Here is a 20,121-nt window from a genome sequence, read left to right as displayed (position 1 = left end):
TAACTGTATCTCAAGCAATCTATCAAGTACTTTAGCTATAATGGTGGCCAAGGATATCGGCCTATAGTTGCCCAGATCCGACATGTCCCCAGATTTATTTTTAACAACTGGTATCACTATGGTTTTTATTAAATCGGGTGGTAAATAACTATGACTCATACATAGGTTACAGAATAGTGATAACACTCGCGAAATATGAGCACCACCGTACTGAAGTGCTCAATGCTCAGACCATCATGGCCAGGGGACTTACCTCGCGACATGTGTCTGATCACGTTCTCCACGTCCTTGGCCCTAAAACGTAAGCCCACCTTTCCTTCAGGTTTCTCAGCATTGAGCATCTCCCCCGATGGTCCCAACTGTGAACGCACATAGAAGTGATCCTTGAATAAATTAGCAATATCTCTCGTATCACTGCAGCCATTGACACTCACAGGCAGACCAGGCCCACTATTCAATTTACTTGTGGATTTCCAGAAGCCACGAAAATCTTTCGATGCATGTTTATCGGCAATGATATCCATTTTTATTTGGTGCTGATTATTTTGGCACCATTTTAAACGGGATTTGAATATCTTCCTACTAGCACACATTTTTTCATATTCACGACCACAATACGGTTTTCCACTTAAGACCCAGCACTGAAAGTTTAACCTGGCCTCCCTGTGAGCATCTCTGACATGCCTATTCCACCCTATTAATACACATTTTTTTTGTTTCCTACTTTGTTTACTTAATATTGCCGCATCTGTGAGGGCCGTTACAATATTACGATATAATCGGTCAATGACCGGTTTATGAGAAATATTGTTACAAAAACTATCACAACAATGTCTAAACTCCGATGGAAAATCAATTAAACGCAAGTTTTCATGACAGACACTGCGATAGGAATCAATCTGCTCCGGACTTCTCTCTCCCCATACTGCATTATTTACTGTTACTGACTTATGACATACCTTTGGTGTTAAAAGGTTAAAATTACATTCTAGTATGAGGGGAAAGTGGTCAGACCATAGCACATCATATTTCACGTATACATTATTAATAGTCGGCACAGTAGCCTGTGTAATCAAACAATGATCCAACCATCTCCTGGATCCATGCGCCTCACTCACAAATGTATAAGTATCACTATTTATACCCAACCTTTCAACATCAATACATAACAAATTTTGTTCACTAGTAAAAGCAGAGAGTTCTCTAAAAAACAATTCATTAGGGTGGGCATTAAAATCACCCATCACATATACAGATTCTATCATACAGTCATCCGTTAAAGCACTCACCGTACCCAGACAGTCCGTAAAGTCCGACAGGTTATCCGGCGAGTCTGTGGGCATGTAGACACTAATTACCACAATAGGTCTGTCGTTTGTAACGATTTTAATGGCACACACGCGCGGATTATTACACTGTATAACAGATACGTTTTGAAACACGTCACTGCGCCATAACAGCGCAACACCTCCGTACGGGCGGCCACGCAGCAAGCCAGCTGCTGTGTCAACGGCAGAAGTACCAGTTGAACTAAATTTTCTGTCAATAGTGCTCAGGTACTGGATCTCATCCGGTAACAGCCACGTCTCCTGAAGCGCAATGATATCAGAAAAACGGCACATTTCTCGTATGTTATCGACGGAACGTTTAACGTTTTTACAGTTAAAACTAGTTAACGTAAAGGTGCTATGCATTATATGTTTGATTTGTGGCCGTTTTTGTTGACATATCTCTTACATATTTGCTTTTAAAATGCACGAAACGCCTAAATATAATGCCTTCAGGCCATATATTTTCATCTAAGAATAAAGATAATTTACTTTCTGATACAAAGAACTTGTATGCGTTGTGTTCTTTTTGTTTCTTAGTGTTTATCTTTTCTAATGATACAACATCCTGTGTTTTACTTTGTATGTAAGACACTATGTCCTTAGCCATCGTATCTTTATGGACATTAGAAATGAAAATAGGAACTTTCCTTTCAGCCGCCTTGAAACTTCCTTGAACGTCACGCGCAGTTCCCGCTTTGCCTGCATACCTATAATTCGATCTTTTCTTGTAAGATATAGTTCTCCACTCAGTATTATTTCGCGACTCGCATTCCGATTCCGCTGCATTAGGTGATACGGGCGCACTCGTTATCAACACAGTCAGCTGATCGTCCTTTTGTTGTTTAGTTTTGTTCTCAGTTACCGGCGCGAGCGGCGGCGGCGTCCGAGGCGATTTTTGCATATCACGATGAGTCACTACGACACTCGGCTCCTCGTTAACGCAGTTCACGATTTCTTTGTCGCTTATTTTCGGATACCTACAATTGGAATTATTCTGCAACTTACTGTTTGCAACAAGTTCCTCTTTTTGTAATTTATCACACACACTATTTACTTCTATCGTTGAGTCATTAATAGCATTAGCTTCATTATTATCAATCCATGCGCCACTTTTGTTATTAATGTATTGTGCTGGGGTATACATTATTCTGTCGTTTTTTAATCCGATAACTTCGTTTCTTAGGTCTTCAAGCTGCTTGACCGAAGCATATGTCGTCTTAACTTGCTCAATTTCCTCTTTTACGAGCAGCAAATCCTTGAGAAGTTTCGTACAATCAAGATGATCAAATGTAATAGGCGGCAATTTTTCTAATTGCCTCGCCACAAATATTGGAATTGCATCAGGATCTGTTACTTTGAAAAGACTAATGATGTCTTCCAAATCTCTAACTTCCTTTCCTTTACGTTTTCTAGATATTTTACGTACATCCGTTGACAGAGAATCAAACAACAGCGATTTTGATTTCTGTATTTCTTCGCTTGAGAAAGACGTTGTACATATTCTCATTAATGTAATTTCGTCTATCACCGATATTTTATTTTGTATATACGAGAGCAACTCGTCTATCACAATGTTACAAACACTGCACTTTAACGTACTCGACATATTGACGGTACCGATCACACACCCGTCACAAAGCGATGCGTGCGCGCGACTGGATATATTTATAGTAAGCTTATCAAAAATTGGATTCTATCGAAATCGAAAACGGAACGAAAATCGTACACGAGATTTGGAATTTTGCAAGTCACACTATTTATCTGGGTGTCGCATCGAGTATCATCCCTTGCCCCAAACAAAGGATCGTAATTCTGCTTAGGAAAAACCCCTAAACCGTCAATATCGTTTTTCATTGTACAATTTGGGTTTATTTGGCGTCGCGTTTCGTTTGTTTGCAAGCTTTCAAGTTACTTGATCAAATATTGGTTCGGGTCAAGGTTGAGTTTAATATGGCCATAAGCTGTACGGTGTATACCTACATGGAATTAGAGCTTTTGTCGTAACCGTAAACATTAACAAGGTAGGCACAGCCAGGTGATTAACTTGTGGTTGTAAAGCCTTAGTAATGTGCGTTCCTTTTGGGATAGTTCCATCTCTGTCCTAATGTTTTCATTGTGTGCTAAAAGTTTATGAAGACGAAACTGACGTATGCTGTTACTGTACTATCTGTATACACCAATAAGCAGAAACTTTGTATAATATAACATATGAAACTTAAACTGAACGTTAAACAACAAATGTCGTTCTGAAATTACATTCTTATATCAAAAGCTCATATAAAATTACATTCATAAGTTTCGCAGCTCTTGTTTTATTTGTTTCCTCATATATTTCTTTGTATTGCGTTGCGTAACAAAATAGTTCGAGTCACACGTCACAGTCACACGTAATAGAAGTCTTGTACAATCAAACACTACAAACATAACATACTTGGTCTGAATTGAAAATCCTCTTGAGCTTTGTCGCGTTCGAATCGATCCTATTTCGATACCATTATTCTACGGGTTTGGGGCACAAAGCGTTCCAAAGAGCCCCTTTATACCCCAAGGCAATAGAATTTCCACTGTTCACTTAGTTTCACCTTTTCTTTTAAGTGCAAAAGAAAAACTGTTTGGAGTGAGGCCAGAGATTTGCGCAGATTTTATGCCAATTTAAAAAAGTCCAGTGAAGTAAAAACCAATTATCGAACTCTAGTTTCAAATTTCGAATATTATTTCGAACGTTTAGTTTTGAAACTTCATTTAGCGTTGTAATAAACGCATTCCAATTTTACTCCGTTTTACTAAAGTTAACTAGATTCCTGTTTTATAATTACTCTTCGAAGGAAATAATTATAATTAGTTACCAGATAATTGGTTTTGTCACCGCATTTCCGTGGTACAAGTAATTTTCAAACTCCAATCGAAAGCTCATATCGGAGGTCGGGTTCGTAATAAGAATTCTTCGGAAAGTAATTAATTTTTCCGCAAATAATTTTCCTTCGAAAGGAATGTTTTATTAATTTTCTATTTGTCTTTCTACCCATCTTATTGATCCTTTGGTTTGAGTACGAAAACAAGTTACGTAAGCCGTTTGTAAATTGCACTTTATGTTTTAAACTGTTATCTTAGATTTTTTGTAAAAATTCAGTATTATTTTTTGTCCTACCATAATTGAATGAATAAGTCAGCAGCATACATTCATTACTAAACATGAAAATAGGCCTTATTCTAATTTGATTCCATGTACGAAAAATTTGTCCCAAATTTAACCATTTTTCTTTCTTTGCAGGTAAGTAGCTGAGCTGAAATAAAAAGTTAATCTGCCAAAACGGGATCGTATGTAATTTTTTTCAATTTTAATAAGGATTCTCAACATCTTGTGCGTTAATATTACATGAGATATTCAAAACGATGAGGTATTGCGTCACATGATCCCGACGGAGGCTTATTCAATTAAAAAAGATACGAATCGACGAATTTTTAGGATCCCGTAACTTGGATTAGAAGTGTGAGACCCATAATAATAAGGGTTGAGTTTTGGTAAAAACACCCTATGCTTGTAAAATGTAGCGTCGTAAAAATAAAATTTAATATTACTGCCGTTACAAAAACCTTGCAAAAACTTAATGACAATCGAACGTAAAAACCGTTATTTAAATTCAAAAATTGTCTATAAACCTCGTTTATTCCAAACTCAAATAATAAAAAGAATAAACTTTTAACGGGAAATTATTCAGGAAAATATTTGTAGCTCAAGTACGGTCTTTTAATTATCCATCAATTAAATTTTAAATTAAATGAATTGTTTATGAAGTTGGTGAAATTCTTTCAATATTGTTTCGGCCGGTTTAAGGGTAAAGTTAAGAGGCTCATTTCAGGAGTTGTAAATACCAGGGCTAGTATTGATTTATGTTGCGAAACTTTTATTCAATTTGAGGTTCATCAATTATGTTTTATTGGATTATTGTGTAAGTATTAAGAGGTTAAACATTAAAGTCTGTGAAGCAATAAAAAGGAATATTGAACTCATACTTCTGAAATATTAAATTTTATATTAATAATTAAATGAATCAAACAGTACTTTGTTTTTATCGTATATTTCGTTCTTAATGCAAAGCATGTACAAATAATCTCTCTAATCTCAAATCAAGATCCTGAAAAAACGATTTAAATCGAAAAATCTCTGTAGGGCACAGCATTAAGACGAATTTATTGGAATATCTCAAAAATCTATATGTTAACGACAAGTTAAGCGTAAAAGGAAGCTTGCAAATCGTGTTGTATGGGCCTTGCAAGAGAAAACGGCGGAAAACCATCAAAACACTTTACTTATATAAAAAAAAAACATATGAAATAAATGGTGAAAAATGACGCTTCTTTCAGAATTTAACAACAGTTTCGTAAAAGTTTAAAACTAAATGATAAAATAAACTCACGTTTTCGGCCAATAGCTTTTTATTTACAATTTTCTTTAAAGAAAATAACATACCTCATATTTTAAATATAAATTTTATACAAAAACCATAAAACAATCAGACCTAGCGCGAGAAATACGCATGCATTAAAGAACTAGGTATTCCTTCAAAAAAATCAGTTAGCTAAAAAGAATTTACCGTACCAAAAATCTATTTAAACCTGTGAAAGCACAAAATCGCTGCAATCTTCTATCTTACTCCATCTCTAGCAATTTAAGTAGGCAGAAAATTAATGTCCCTTTCGGTATCGCTGAAGCGGAATCTATTTCATCCTTTCTATTCTCGCTTTTAAGGTATTTTATTTATGGATAAAGCTTATATTAAATCCCATTCAGTAAATAGAAGTTACTTCGTGACAATCTGTTGAATTTTCGATACCTTTAGTTACTGCGACTTTTAGTGTTATTCCATTTATTTGGCAGGCTATTGGGAAATTTATTTACTCTATAAAACGTATTACGTTTATTTGTTTAATAGTTTATTTACACCTGAAATAGTAAAATAAACACATATAAAAGAAAATATGTACAAGTGTGTTATTCCTTAAGAAATCTCTAACAGCAACCCGTTATAAGGGAAGTAGTTATAAATTGGCAGTCTACATTGTGGAACTAAATATGTCTAAAATAAAAACGATTATATAACCAAAATTATTATGGGATGATTAATTTAAGATGTAATTATTGAAATACACATTGCTTATCTTAGAGAAAAGTAGGTAAGTAATTTATATCCACACTGTACTCAAAGTATAGAGAAATCTAACAAAAAACACATAACCATCAACACAGTCTGCAATTAAAACTCGAAACCAATTACTGTACTAATCACAGAAGATTCGTATCACCAAAACTTTCTGTACCTAACAGTTGGTACACAATAGGCCAAAATAAACTACCCCTCTGTCCCTATCCCGGCACGTGACCGGCCGCTGATTAAATACAATGATTACTTCGCATGAGCGATGACGTCACGCCTTAGTAAAATATTGAAATTGGAATTTTAAGCTGGAATTATTTTTTGTCCCGATTTGTAATGTGTGATGTTTGTAGTATGTTGATTGAACTCATATTCTTTCAAGTAAACGTTTGGACATAAGAACGAACTTAATCTGTATCTGTTAAAAAGCAATGTGTATTTTAACAGACGACTTCGATTTGGAAAAAATAAAATTGAATAATTTACTTCGAGCTCCTAGATAAAAGAAAGTAAAATAATGTTGCCTTAATAATATGTACCTAATTTGAAACAAGCTTAACTTCTGAAACACGATTCAGACTTCCAACGAATGCTTCATTCAATTAAATCTCCCATAGACCGTCTGCCACCATTTTCATCCCGAATTGTAAACAGTTCTAATAATAATAAGAACCAACAAGCAACAATAAAAAAAAATTAAACCTACCGAGCTGTATAAAATACAGCTTTAGTAAGTTCCCCTGTTCAAAATCATCCCCAAAACAGGCCACGTGTCATGCAAGCTGGGGTGCGAATAAGGGGAGCCTAGCAAAACCAATTTGCCTTTTGTATTCTCTAAGCCTAATATATCCGACCCCCTCACACTCGTTATAAAACTACCAGGTGTGAAAGAGATGCTCTTAATCCACTATCGCAAGGGGTTGGAAAGTAATAAAGATGTCCTACAGTACTACGTTGTGTACTAAATAAGGTATCAGGTACTCTAAATGTAGTGCGATTAAATACATTTTTGCTTGACCGTGTCCAAAGTGTATTGTAATAATAATATTACTAAGCTGTTTTATAGAAGCATTTTTAGATGATTCATCGTCGTGTTTTTATATAATCCTGGGTTATTCATTAGTGTTATTTACGGTAGTAAATAATATACAAAAGTGAACGACTCCGTTTCTCTCAGAGACATTAAAATTGAAAAGTACGCAAAGGAAATAAACATTCAGCCATAATGGCGCTGGCAACTAATGATCTTTGAAAAATGAAGACGATAGCGTCAACGCCGGGTGGCCAAGCAGAAAACGATCGCCGGAACAAATTGCACCCCACTCGCACAACGAACTGCCGTCACGACTTGTTCACTCGTTCATCTGTTCACTGTTTCAATTAAAACATTCCACACAAACACTTTCAAATTCGGAACGCTAATTGGTCGTCAAAATGCGCGCCAAAAGTGACAGTTCGGAATCTAAAATGGCCGTTGAAGCGTTATTTAAACGGTTTAATTTGTGCCATTTAATCTCACCCTCCGGTTTCAAATTGAATAATTGGTAGATAGAATGCAATGTCATTTTCAGTAAAACGGGTAAAAGAAAATCGTTGCGCAGAATAATCCTTTGTTATCGCTACGTAATTCAATTTATAATAAGCTATGTTGCTGAAATGAAAATAATGCTTCAGTAGGATTTTATTCAGTAATAATCAACGCTTTTGAAATAAAATGTTAAATTTTGTGTTATAATTAAGCTAGTGTATGCAAATTGGGTCACTCAAAGACGTTTTTCATTGCTTTTTGCTACCGTTTTAAGTAATTATGTGCACTCGTCGGACATGCGCTGTGTTAAACAGTTTTGAAGGATTACCTCATTTTATTAACTTTTCATGCAACATTCATAGTGCAAATATACTTCGTATGAAATTACTCCGTTTTATGACTAGTGCAAGGAGGGTAGTTGTTTATTTGTTAGGTCGTAACTGCTGAATTGGTTTACTATGGAAGCGTCGCATCATTGTAAAGTCAATAATAACTGGTAGCTTTCTTGTCAAGGAAGAAGAATGTCAGTATAAATCTCTTCAAATAAATAAAAGCTTATAAATATATTTAAAACTGGGAAATCAGAGGCGAATGCCGCCGGCATGCCTCACTCATGAATAATTTAGTAGAACAAAAACTTAGGACCCGGCTTATGCAGTCGGCAAACTTTGTATGAATTCATCCAAGTCGATCCATTTTCCTTATGATCTATGGCTTGAAGTTTTTTAATGCGTTGCCGCATTGATATTAATGATTTTGTTTTTCAAATATAAATTTAAGTTTCAGGGTTTATGAGACGTTTTGTCATACATTACAATGTAATGAGAAATAAAGCATTTTATTATCTGCCACTTGAAAGTTACCAAAATATGAATAATACAATTTCAAAAATAAGTTTGTTTGCATTACAATGAACTAACTTAGGTATACCCTTAACTATAACACTATTTGTACATATTTAACTCGACACACCGCCAACCGTCACCAACTTCTCACTCTATTGATATTTCTAAAAGAGTTAGAACAAGCCTTGGCCCAAACAAATAGAGGTCGGTCACGTTAGAAATTGAAACCCTTATGTAAATGCAATACGGTTCATTTTTGTACTAAGTGACGAACCTTCATAAAGCCACTTAAAACTCTATAAACCGAGGTCGTTACACCAGAATTCGTGTCGCGATGTACAAACAAGGCTGTGTTCAGACAGACGCACCCTAATGATCACGTTACAATCGATATGCGTATGGACAGTCACTACGTAAATTGTTACTGTGGACTACGCCCTAATGTCGCGGAAACTTTTTTCATCGTTTGTTTTTTCTGCGAAACTTGTTTTAACGCTTCTGTCGCGAATTTACACTTGATAATAGCGTGTTGACCTCTCTTGATTTTTGTTTTGTTTGAGGGTGTCCAAAAAGTGACTTGTACACGATGTCTTTGTATTTCCCTTTGCCTTACGAAAAGGTGATAAAGGTCTTTCTTTGTTAAAATTTACGGATTAGAATCCATCCAGAAAATAATAAAAGGATAGATTTACGCCTTGAGTTATTTGAACCTGTGTCCTGGAGTTCTTCAGTTATCCTACTTGAACTTTTCTGGTACTTAACTTAAAGTATTAGTATATTTTTGGTCTCAAGTCTCTAATGAAATAAGTCATGTAATAAGTCTTCGCGGTTGTTCTTGAGATATATGCAAAGCAAATCTTTTCTGCCTTACGCAACCCACCAAGTAATACACATATACAAAATTCCCCACGCATTCACCAACCGAAACTTCTTTCTCCAAAAAAATGATATCACTCCGTCATGCAGGGATTTCGCCAAATGGACTCCTTACGCAAGCTAATAACTAACAATATATTATGATACAAGAATACAGGTCCAGGCACTCACAACAAAATTATATTTTCTTTATACGTCCATAAAAGTTCGCAGCTCCCCCTATGGGAAACCCAGGTAATTTTTCAACAAGGTTTTGTAAGGGACTTGCAGACGTTAATTTTAGACAAAGACAGACATATACAGAGCACGTAAGATAGAGAGAGCGCATTAGTTAATTTATGTGTTTTGGGATATTTTATCTAGTATGTGCGGTAGTAAAAGCTTGCTCGGCACAATAAAATATTACGAGGGGTTATCGTTATTAATGATTCTGAGTGTTGTGTAAAAAGTAATTATGTGTTGTGTTCCCATAGTCATTTGGGAATTAGGGTTCGGTTTCCACTTACAATAACTATTAAATTCTAAAATTGTCTTGTCTTCATTTTATAGCTCTATTTCAAGTGTTTTTACTCAAATTTTTGTCGGAATACTTTATTAAATCGACAAAAAAAGCCCATTGATCTAACTTTCTTTTCTTTTTACCTAACGGCCTGGAATGTACTTAAAATATTTAGAAGAAAAATAAAGATAAATTCATACGATACGACTAAGATAAAAATGAAAAGATATATTACGACTAAGAAAAAAATAAGTTTATATTCATAATAAGAACTGTCTTTAAATCATAATAACAAACAGCCATGTTAAATACGAGACTCATAAAATACGCTTATTCGCCTCTGAAAGATACATAATGCCAAATGTGACCTCATTTTATCGCGAACTGTATTTGTTATAATATAAAACATTCGTACTCCAAAGCATTGTATTCTCACACTCAACTGGACACTGTATAAGTTGCTATGTGACGCTGTATCCTGTGTCAGTACTGTATTTTTCAATATGAATTCTTTGAAAGGATAAGTTTGAATTGTGTCTATAAATAAAACCTTTTTGACCGATACGGTTATTTTGTGACATTTGTTCTGACATATTGAAAATGCTGAGAATTAATACAGATTGTTCAATAATCAGAATATCAACCATTCGTAACATGTTACATGAAAACACACAGTTTAATTAATAATAATGACTTACACAACCACAACAAGCCGCGCATAGTAACATGGAGTATTAGGTCATGTCACCCTGCAGCAAACATGTAGCCAAATACAACAATGGCGACGTAGCAACTGCATTGAAAACAAAAAATACAATCGTTTAATAATAAGCTTAAAAAGCGGCAGTAATAATAATGCATAATTACGTGAAAGCGTGCCGTATTATAATACAGTACTTTACAGCTTAAGGGGGGAAATGTCGACAGCTGCGTGTGAACCGTACATCTGCCAGCCCTGGCGAGCACACACTGACGCACCCTCGTGCAGACACGCTCCGTCACGCACACTAATGATAATATCGCGGGATTGAACGCACACACGCGCACGCACCTTGCCGCGCGTCGGCAGGGGTGTTACTTTATTGTGCGACAGTGCTTTCAGGGTTCGCCCGATAACATTTTGTTTTTACTTGTTGAATGTTTGATGGATGATGGCCGATGATTGATTGAGCCTTTTGGAGTTGCTTTCAATTGTAATAGATTTCATGAATGTGATGGGTTTACCCCGCTTTTGTATAAGATTTTTGTTAGTGAATATTCGAAACGAATCAAATCATTTATTTTATTTAAACTACCCGGTTCTCTTTGTTGTTTTGGATGAAAAGGGGATGCGTGATTAATCTTATTCGAATAAAATGTACAGTCCTTCAATATTACTTTTTATCGGGAGAAAATTATTGGCAGAATGTCTACTATTGCCAAATCCCTTTGGGGAGTAACGTAGACAATACAAATCCAAAGCCCGCTTTCCGAGGACAATTTACATAACTCGTCAGGGACAGCCCCTGTTGCAATTTAATCAGTTAATGTATTTGCTCTCGGCGCTTTCGGTTTTATGGACTGCAATGGTTATGTTTAAAACGTCGGCTGATTGGCCAAATGTTGGTTTTGTAATAGGGAAAATTGGACAGATGGGCAAATATTTGTACAACATTTCTGATGATACCTGAAAATCGGTCCAATAAGTTTCATAATTGATAAATTGAGGATTTATTTGCGGGTTATCCGGACCATGGAGCGATACTTGAAACTTCCTAATTAGGCTTATTAGAGTAGCGCACGAAAATCCCGAAGGACAAAAACACAAAATAACTGAGGAAAAAGAAAGTTAAAATTGAATTCGGAATTAATTTCGAAGACCGGCGACTCTCGGAACAATTTTTTAAAGTTACCCAAAAGTTGTATGTATCAAACGTCAGTCAGATAGGCCAGGGCAATTCAGTGAGTGCCATTGTCCGTGTTGGTTGGATCCTTTATACAATTTTATTGGCTTTCTGTGTTATAAAACTTTGGACCAAAGGAATTCTTCGTAACAACCCCGAGCGCGGGTTTCCTCGAATTTCTTGATACGATATTGTACAGTGTAATTCTTTGTGTTATTTTTTATTGTGGTGTCTTTTTGTTGAGGGTTCGTCCCTTTTATCTTAGAACTTATTACACAGAGAACATCGAATATGGGATCTTCTTTAATTGGATTAGTTGGTCAAAAGATTGTAGGATTAAGTGTGCCTTTTATTGGGTAGGGATACTTTTAAGTAGGTCAGTACATACATTGTAAGAGCGAACAGGTAATCAAATTAACGTAAAATATTCACAGGATCTATTATAATTCCGACTTAAACATACATATGCTGATCAATTTTGAACCTTATTCTCGAATACATACATACATACGAATGTACAATTCTATAGAACACAAAGAAGTCTACGTTCAACCAACTCAAATGCATGCAGCGGTTCACCCAAAGTATTTACGGTACGGCATGCATCGTGGTAGCAACCTATCCATTACAGGGGCTGGTCAAAGGAGCAGCATTGAACTATTCAGACGATTTGCAGTTGTTTCTATAAAGGTATAAAGTAAAATAAAAGTTGTATTCTGTAATGAGGCTGAAAAAGTTTTATTGAGAAAGGAGGATTTAGTGACAAATTTGTGATTTTTCGGTCGAATAATAGTCGAGTTCGAAAATAAGGAAGGTGTGTTTAAAAAACACGACGAATAAACATTCTTTAGCATCGAGTATTTTATCAAAAGTTCCCGATACCGTTTATATCGATACTTTTTACCGAAGGAAACTATAAACATACTGATGCATGTTACATTTTCCACCCTTTTGGCTGCAAAAGGTTGCTCATCGAAGCGTTGCGAAACTAACAGATGTTTAATTCATAAATGAGGAACGAAAACTTGGTTTCTTCTAATAGCTAGACTATATTAAATCAAACAAGCTAATTAAACCTAATTTCTGTACTTGTATAAGTAATTTAGAGTTGTTATTTTAAACTATCGACCACCATACAGACAAACAAAATCAATTAAATTCGGTCAGCCGCTTAGGCCAGACGCACACGTACAAGGAAAAACGGGATGATGAAAAAAAAAAATTATCATAATTTGTCCTAATACTGACAAAAAGTGGCTATACTTGTGTACCAGTGTCTTTTTTCAGAAAAAAAATTACTGTGAAAATAAAAATTAAAACTCATATCGTAACAGAACTAAAAGAACACGAATTCGCGAAACCGTCTGAAACTTCAGAAAATTCAAAGTAAAGGACTGTGGGTTAATAGTGTACACTCAAAAAGAAACGTTATAACCAGTTTGAGTCGAGCAACTGGTGCTTGTGACTGTACCTACGACACGTACAGATCTCATTTAGCTTCAGTTCAAATAAAACTCGCTGCGGTTTGAAGGTTAAGTGAAACAAACAATGTTTTAGTTTCCACTAATGTTTTATTTTAACCTTTAGAATAACTTACTTTTATTTTATTTTTTTTCACTTAAAATATCTGGCCAATGTTTAATCAAGCCGTTAAGTAATGTCCAATCTATTCTTCTAGCCAAATCATTTTTTAAAAAAGAAACAAAATAAATTTCTAATTATAACACACACAAGTAGAAACAAACTACTTAAATGACATTAACATTCAATTCACGACTTCCTATTCAAATAAATTGTAAATCCGAACCTTTCCCATTGATCATACAATACGTATGACATATGTTCTATATCCTACACTACATCAACTCCCACAAACTCATTCTAAAGTCACATTTGCGACGTTTCTAATCACGTGCCATCTATAAATATTAGCATCGACTTGGGACCATAAATCAGTACTATTATCGATCTCGTATTTAGGTTATAACGCGACCCGTGGGGTGCTTAATGCCCCATCTGTTCTTAGTAACGGTTGCACATAAGCCTCTTGCCAACAAAAGTATCCGCCATTTTGGATTCGCCGATAGTTGTAAACTTTTTTCGCTATTGTACTTGTAACGTTATACTGGCAGCTTTTAATAAAAGTGTATAACGTATTTAAACTATTTTGTAGAAGGTTTTTTTTTTCAATTCGAAAAGCTTTGTTTTTCTCTGTTTATTTTTATTCGAGCTTTAAATTTCATTTTCTTATGTTGTCAAGTCTATATCATTAGTGTTTGTAAGTCTGTAATTTCTAAACACAGAGTAGATGAAATTTAGACAGGCTCATAAAATATTAAATTTATGTAGAGATCAATTAGCAGATGTAATTAAACCTAATGTTTCTAAAGTTTAGGCTTACATAAAGTACATCTAGTAATTACCATCTAAACTACGCTAATGATTTTCTACGACTAAGTCTAAAGTTTACGAATGATTAATGACAATACAGAAGAGGATTTCGTTTAGGTAAGACGTTTATTGTTTTCAATAAAATGTTATGAATTTATAAATGAAATCGAGCTATAGATATTTATAAGAAACTCTTTAGTATCTCATCAATAAATTTACAAGAAAAGGATGCTTTCCGATTCTCTTTACCTTGCTGCCTTTCACGCCTTTTGAAGGCAGTTTCCATTCTTACTGAAACCAGCTTAACACATTTAACATGGAATTTTTCATACAATATAATCATGAATAAAAGTGTGAGGCAAAATAAACGCAAATAAAAATTGACAGATTTTTAAAAGTAAAACAATTTATTAAAAAAAAATATCCTATAAGTATTAAACCCGCCTAATTTCTTACAATTCGATATTTAAATTCCGTCGTTTGCATGTAATGCTTTCAGCCATAGATTTCCGCATTTAACGGGTTTCATTTGACAGCAATGTTTGTTCAGCGGCTTGTTGAAACTGCAACGCCATTGTTCAAGCTACATTTCGGTCCGAGACTGTACAAATCAACATAGAACTACAGGCTACACGGCCAGTTTGGAATCGGAATTCCAATAGTTATCGGTAATTCTAAATCGAAGTTCTATCAGTATGAAACCTTCAAAGAGAAACAAAATGAATGACAAATATCGTCTAAACATTAGAATAAACAATGTTCGTTCGAATCTCGGTATGAGCCGTTTCTAAAATACCTAGCGCAAAGGATTAGAAGAAAAGATTAGGCCATTGTATTTAGAAAGATTTGCGCTTCAAGTGCAACATTAAAATTATTGAATAATTAATACCAGCCTGTAACCGCTGTGCTAGCCAAATGGTTTTTCCCATATATACAAAATAAACATCATCTAAGTAACATTAATTTAGTGATCTCTCAAACTATCTTTACTTGACCGTCAAACTGACTTATCAAGGTATCCTTTACAAGGCACAGTCTATCTTAAAATGAACTCTACTCCTTGGTAATAAAGGCTAAGTTAATGTCAAACTAAATCCTCACTTACCCGCCTTCACCGCTTCTTAAGTGATTACGCTACATGAGGCTACAAAGTTAGCAACAATTTACTCTGGCCTAAGTCTTGCCTAGCTTACGGCTAAAGCTTAGACGATGTTGCTGAATTATCAAGGTATAACCTAATAGTTAATAGACTAGATTGTATGCGCAAGATTAAATCACTAGATACGTAAGTAGACTGCGCCACTTAATTTTCAGAGGTTGTTAAAAATGTATTAACACTTAAAAACTTTGCGAGACTACTTTTTTATTTTTTATTAATTCCTGTATTAGATATATTTCTGTCTGGCAATAAAAATAAATATTAGAATCCTAATTACGCCCCATAAAGTTTTTTTTTTTTATGAGAAAAAAAACTCACTTGGCAGAGCTTATAAAGCTTTCTATCCATGTTTGTCTTCGACTAATTATGCCAAAAAGCAATAGTAATATGCCTTAAAAGTACGTTAAAAATAAGACATCAGTACACTTACTTAAGCGTAAACGTATCCACGTTCACGTTTTTCTATCCAGCCGACGAGGCTATTTCCTCATGCGTATGAAAAATTGTCGAGTCAGCGAATTGCTTCTGGGTTTGACAGCACTGCGCCGGACATACGTAGGTATCGACACTACAGGCATACATTCATTCCGTATATCTGAAATACAATAAATATTCCGTGCTCAAAAATTGTATGAAGGTACCTAAGTTTGATACTGAAATGTGTTTTACATAAAATGTGACTCTTTCGGTTAAAAAGAGTTGTACGTACGGTTACGAGTAAGAATACGGTTGCAAAGCCAGGTACCATGCAAAAAAATATTTATCATGACAGAACATTTACTTTCAAATTGAGGAAACTGCATACTTATAAACTGAAAAAAAGCAACAGGCTTTAGATCAGACTTTAACATAACACCTTAAACTACATTCGCCATATTCAAGTGTAATAAAAGAAGTATTTTAATATACAGAACTGTTACAATTATGGTATGAATGGTTAGCGTGTGGTATGAGCCGCATTGCAGCTATCTAACCGTCGCACCATAGGGACATGACCTAATGGGATAGCTTGGAACACTGTTATATGCAACTAATACCTTTGCGGGAACTGGATTATATATAGCTTTCATGGTTTTTCTTCAGTTTATTTTTCGTAAAGTCGATGTAGCACATGCAGACGTGGTTTTAACGCACCCTTAAAAATTCTCTGTTTTGCCTCTTTTTATGGACCTATAAATGAACTGGTGAACTGGTCTAATGACTTGTAAAGCAGACTTCTTACATATATGTCAAATATTTTTGGCAGCCTTCATCTCAAATAAAAAAACCATTGCTTTCAGTACTAAAATTTGTAGAGTATTAAATAGTAAAACGTGGTCTGTAAAGTAACACAAACATTAAAATGTTTATTTAAAATGCAAAGTGTGCACAAATTTCAAGTTTTTACATTCCCACCGTTTTGCATTTTATCCAGACTGCAGTCACTCATTTCTTGCGAAAACTATAAAATATAGTCCTCTATAAAGTTTCACGCGACATTTTAAAATACACATTTCCCGAAACCAAGAAATCCTTTTAGCCAACCTTTGCAACATGAATTTTCATAAGACCGAGTGAAATATTCTGTGTATTAGTCTGTATTCCAACTTTGTAAAACAGTGTTAGTTTACTTACGATATGTTGGTCGCGGCGCGGGCACAGTGAGGCACTGTGCCGGCGGTGTTGGCAGACGGGATTGGTTACAATGAAGCAATACACGCGATATATGAGCCAAGTTATTTTCTTTGATATTTCCACCTTTCCGTGTTAGTAATAGAGGTTGGTTTTACTCAATGTGAAAGCTGAACAATACCTATACCACATACAATACTGTGAATGGCTGTTGCCACTTGGAAACGAGAGGGCACACTACACTTCGCGTAGCGTTGTCTCGCTTCTACGACAGCAATAATTCCACTTTTTGAGCTCGAAGTCCTGGCTTTGTGCTTTCATGTCACCCGATGGCATGTTCGTCAAACATTCAGTTGTCTTATACATAATTTAAACTGTAATTTTACGTCCCGTTTTATGCACGTTTGCTATGGAAATTGCAGTGAGATTAGATTTTAAATCGTTGTTATGTAATTAAAAAGCCGTTTTACGATGCAAATATTTATATCACATTTTTATGTAAAAGCCATAAAAGTACATTACTTTGGTAAGTATTTGTTGAATTTAAATTTGTAGACTCAAAAATAGCATATTGAGTCATGTAAGTCATGTGACCAGACTGGTAATAGACCACATTTAACATTAACCACTTATGTAAGCATGACATCATATTCCGCGACCGGTAAATATATAAAAACTCGACTCCGGAAATAAGCCTGTGCTATAAATCTAAGAAACCGGACCTATTGTATGTCCCGTATAATGTTGAACAAATTATTTCAAATGTAACTGTCAAAACTTTTAGGTTATCCCGCTTTCTAGTACGAATGTGAGCTTAAAAGTTTCATTGCTGTCATTGGACGGACTTAGCTTATCTGTTCAACACACCTGTATTATTACAGAAATGAAAATAACCATTACAGTATCTACCTATTTCCTTACTAATACTTTTAGAAAAGAAAAGTGGCTAAATAAGTGCCACACTTTAATGTTAAGACAAAACTTTTCCTATTAAAAACAAAAAACCCGATACGCTAATGCCTTTCCTTTGCTTAACTAAACAAACAATAGCGTTATTAAAAAATAAAGTTTCAAATTAATTCAGTGTTCTTATTCTAACAATTTAAATTTAACAACCCTCATTTGACAGTTAAAATGGTGGTACCAACCTATAATTCGGAGTTCAAAAACTGCAATAAGCCGTTATTTTGTTTTTAATTTTTAAATTCAAACGCCGCATTCGAATCGCGTGTAGGGAACTTGCAATACTTTTGTTTCGACTGCCTCACGCGAGACGAAAATTGTTAGGTTCACGTTTCTGATAGTATAATTTTGTTTCGTATAACTTTTTTACTATTGAGCACGGCATTAGTTTGTAAATTACTTCATTATGCTGCTTCCAGTGTCGCATGCTGTTAGTTATGACTCCTAAGTCATGTTCTACATACTTTTTAAAAGTAAATTGGCTCTGAATTTTATTTTCTTTCTTTACTTAATCTACTGCTGACTTGTTTCATTTCTAACAAGACTAGCGGAAACGTCACAAAGACAGTAAAGCAATTTCAAATGTTCATTTCATGCGTATTGGCTCATTAGTGGTGAGTGGAAAAATTAAAAGCTGCGAAAGTGAGGATATTTGGTGGGAAAGAGAGAGGTATAGTCTGTAACAGCCAATATCCGGTCGATCAGCTGTGCAACGGAAACAGCTGGCAACTTGAGTGAGCTAAAGCGTCATTCATTCTCAACGATTTTTTTTCGAGTGACTAACGATTTTCCGTCAGTAACGTATTCGAGGCAGGTTTTTTCTGTACGTGTGTGCGAAAAAAAATATCCGTCAGCTGATAGTGTTGTCGTTACACAGATGTTTTTCGATTTGTTTTCGCGACACTTTTATATTTGGCTATTTTCACCTGTTATTTGATGGATTATATCGTACGGAGTGTAGTGACTCGAATACGTGATAACGTTGTGATTTTGTGACATGTGATTTACCTGTTGTATTACACTTCAGTCTGAAGATCAGTCGAGCGATTATTTGGGTAGTTAGATAACTTTATCGTAACCCTTCCATTCTATCGTTATCTTAATGAGAACATTAGAAACTATCCGCCAACCATCTGTCGACCGACTTGTCTATATCCCCTTACAAATATTTCGCTTACAATGAAGCAACGTGACATCCAAACGAATGTTCTTATTAATTTAAACTCCTAACTCGATCCAATTTAAATCTTATCTCCTAAATAATAGAGGTCAATTTGTATCGTTCAAAGTGTAATTAAAAGTTTGCTAACTAAACTCCCGCGTTCTGTATCGAGACTTCCTACTGGCGTCGTCTGATTAATATGTTAATCTGGGGCGTCATGCCGTCTTAATGCAGTCGCTTGGTACGGGGGCGGGCAAATATCTATAGTACTTGTGATCCATAGATTAATATCACTCACTGTATATGTTAGAATAGTCTCTTCTTGTCTATAATAGGTAATAGATCTACTTTTATGTTGATATAATAGGACATCGCAAAAACTGGCTAGTATAAGACATAGACGGGTACAATTGGAAGGAGGGAAAATAACCTTTTACTCAGCAGTAGGACAACAACTTCTAATAATTATTAATTAATAATAGGACATTAAAGGCCAAGGCTAGCCAGTTTTGTAAGAAATCAAATTCTCCGGCAGGAACTCTTTTCAATACATATTGTATGGAAAATCTTATTTTGTAAGTTAGTTTCTCAAAAAAATATACTAAGATTATTTTTTTCTCAATGTTTTCGAATTTGTAAAATTCACTCTCCAGTAACAACCATCAATTCTTAAACATCTTTTATAAAACGTTGGTGCTATAAAATACCTTTATACCT

At 35.0% G+C, this 20,121-nt stretch overlaps 2 protein-coding genes across 4 annotated transcripts in view; one reads left to right on the top strand and one right to left on the bottom strand.

Annotated features, from left to right (window-relative positions):
* LOC113500168 lies at positions 1–3,006 on the bottom strand. The gene is made up of 2 exons (XM_026880874.1): positions 1,290–3,006; positions 1–359 (listed from the first exon to the last, which is right to left on the bottom strand). The coding sequence occupies exons 1-2, from the start codon at positions 1,692–1,694 to the stop codon at positions 156–158; spliced, it is 609 nt and encodes a 202-aa protein (XP_026736675.1). The 5' UTR covers positions 1,695–3,006; the 3' UTR covers positions 1–155.
* The window catches only part of LOC113500167 (brain tumor protein), an 83,931-nt gene that overhangs the window by 46,462 nt on the left and 17,348 nt on the right, over positions 1–20,121 (top strand). The window lies entirely within an intron of this gene.

The sequence above is a fragment of the Trichoplusia ni genome, chromosome 13 (assembly GCF_003590095.1).
Source record: "Trichoplusia ni isolate ovarian cell line Hi5 chromosome 13, tn1, whole genome shotgun sequence".
Classification (NCBI taxonomy): domain Eukaryota; kingdom Metazoa; phylum Arthropoda; class Insecta; order Lepidoptera; family Noctuidae; genus Trichoplusia; species Trichoplusia ni.
The sequence above is the reverse complement of the archived record's forward strand: the minus strand, read 5'-3'. Positions and strand labels throughout refer to the sequence as shown.

Coding starts and splice junctions, on each gene's coding strand:
- LOC113500168 (XM_026880874.1), bottom strand. CDS start 1,694: ATGCATAGCACCTTTACGTTAACTAGTTTTAACTGTAAAAACGTTAAA. Junction 360..1,289: donor TTACGGACTGTCTGGGTACG/GTGAGTGCTTTA, acceptor GTGCGTTCACAG/TTGGGACCATCGGGGGAGAT.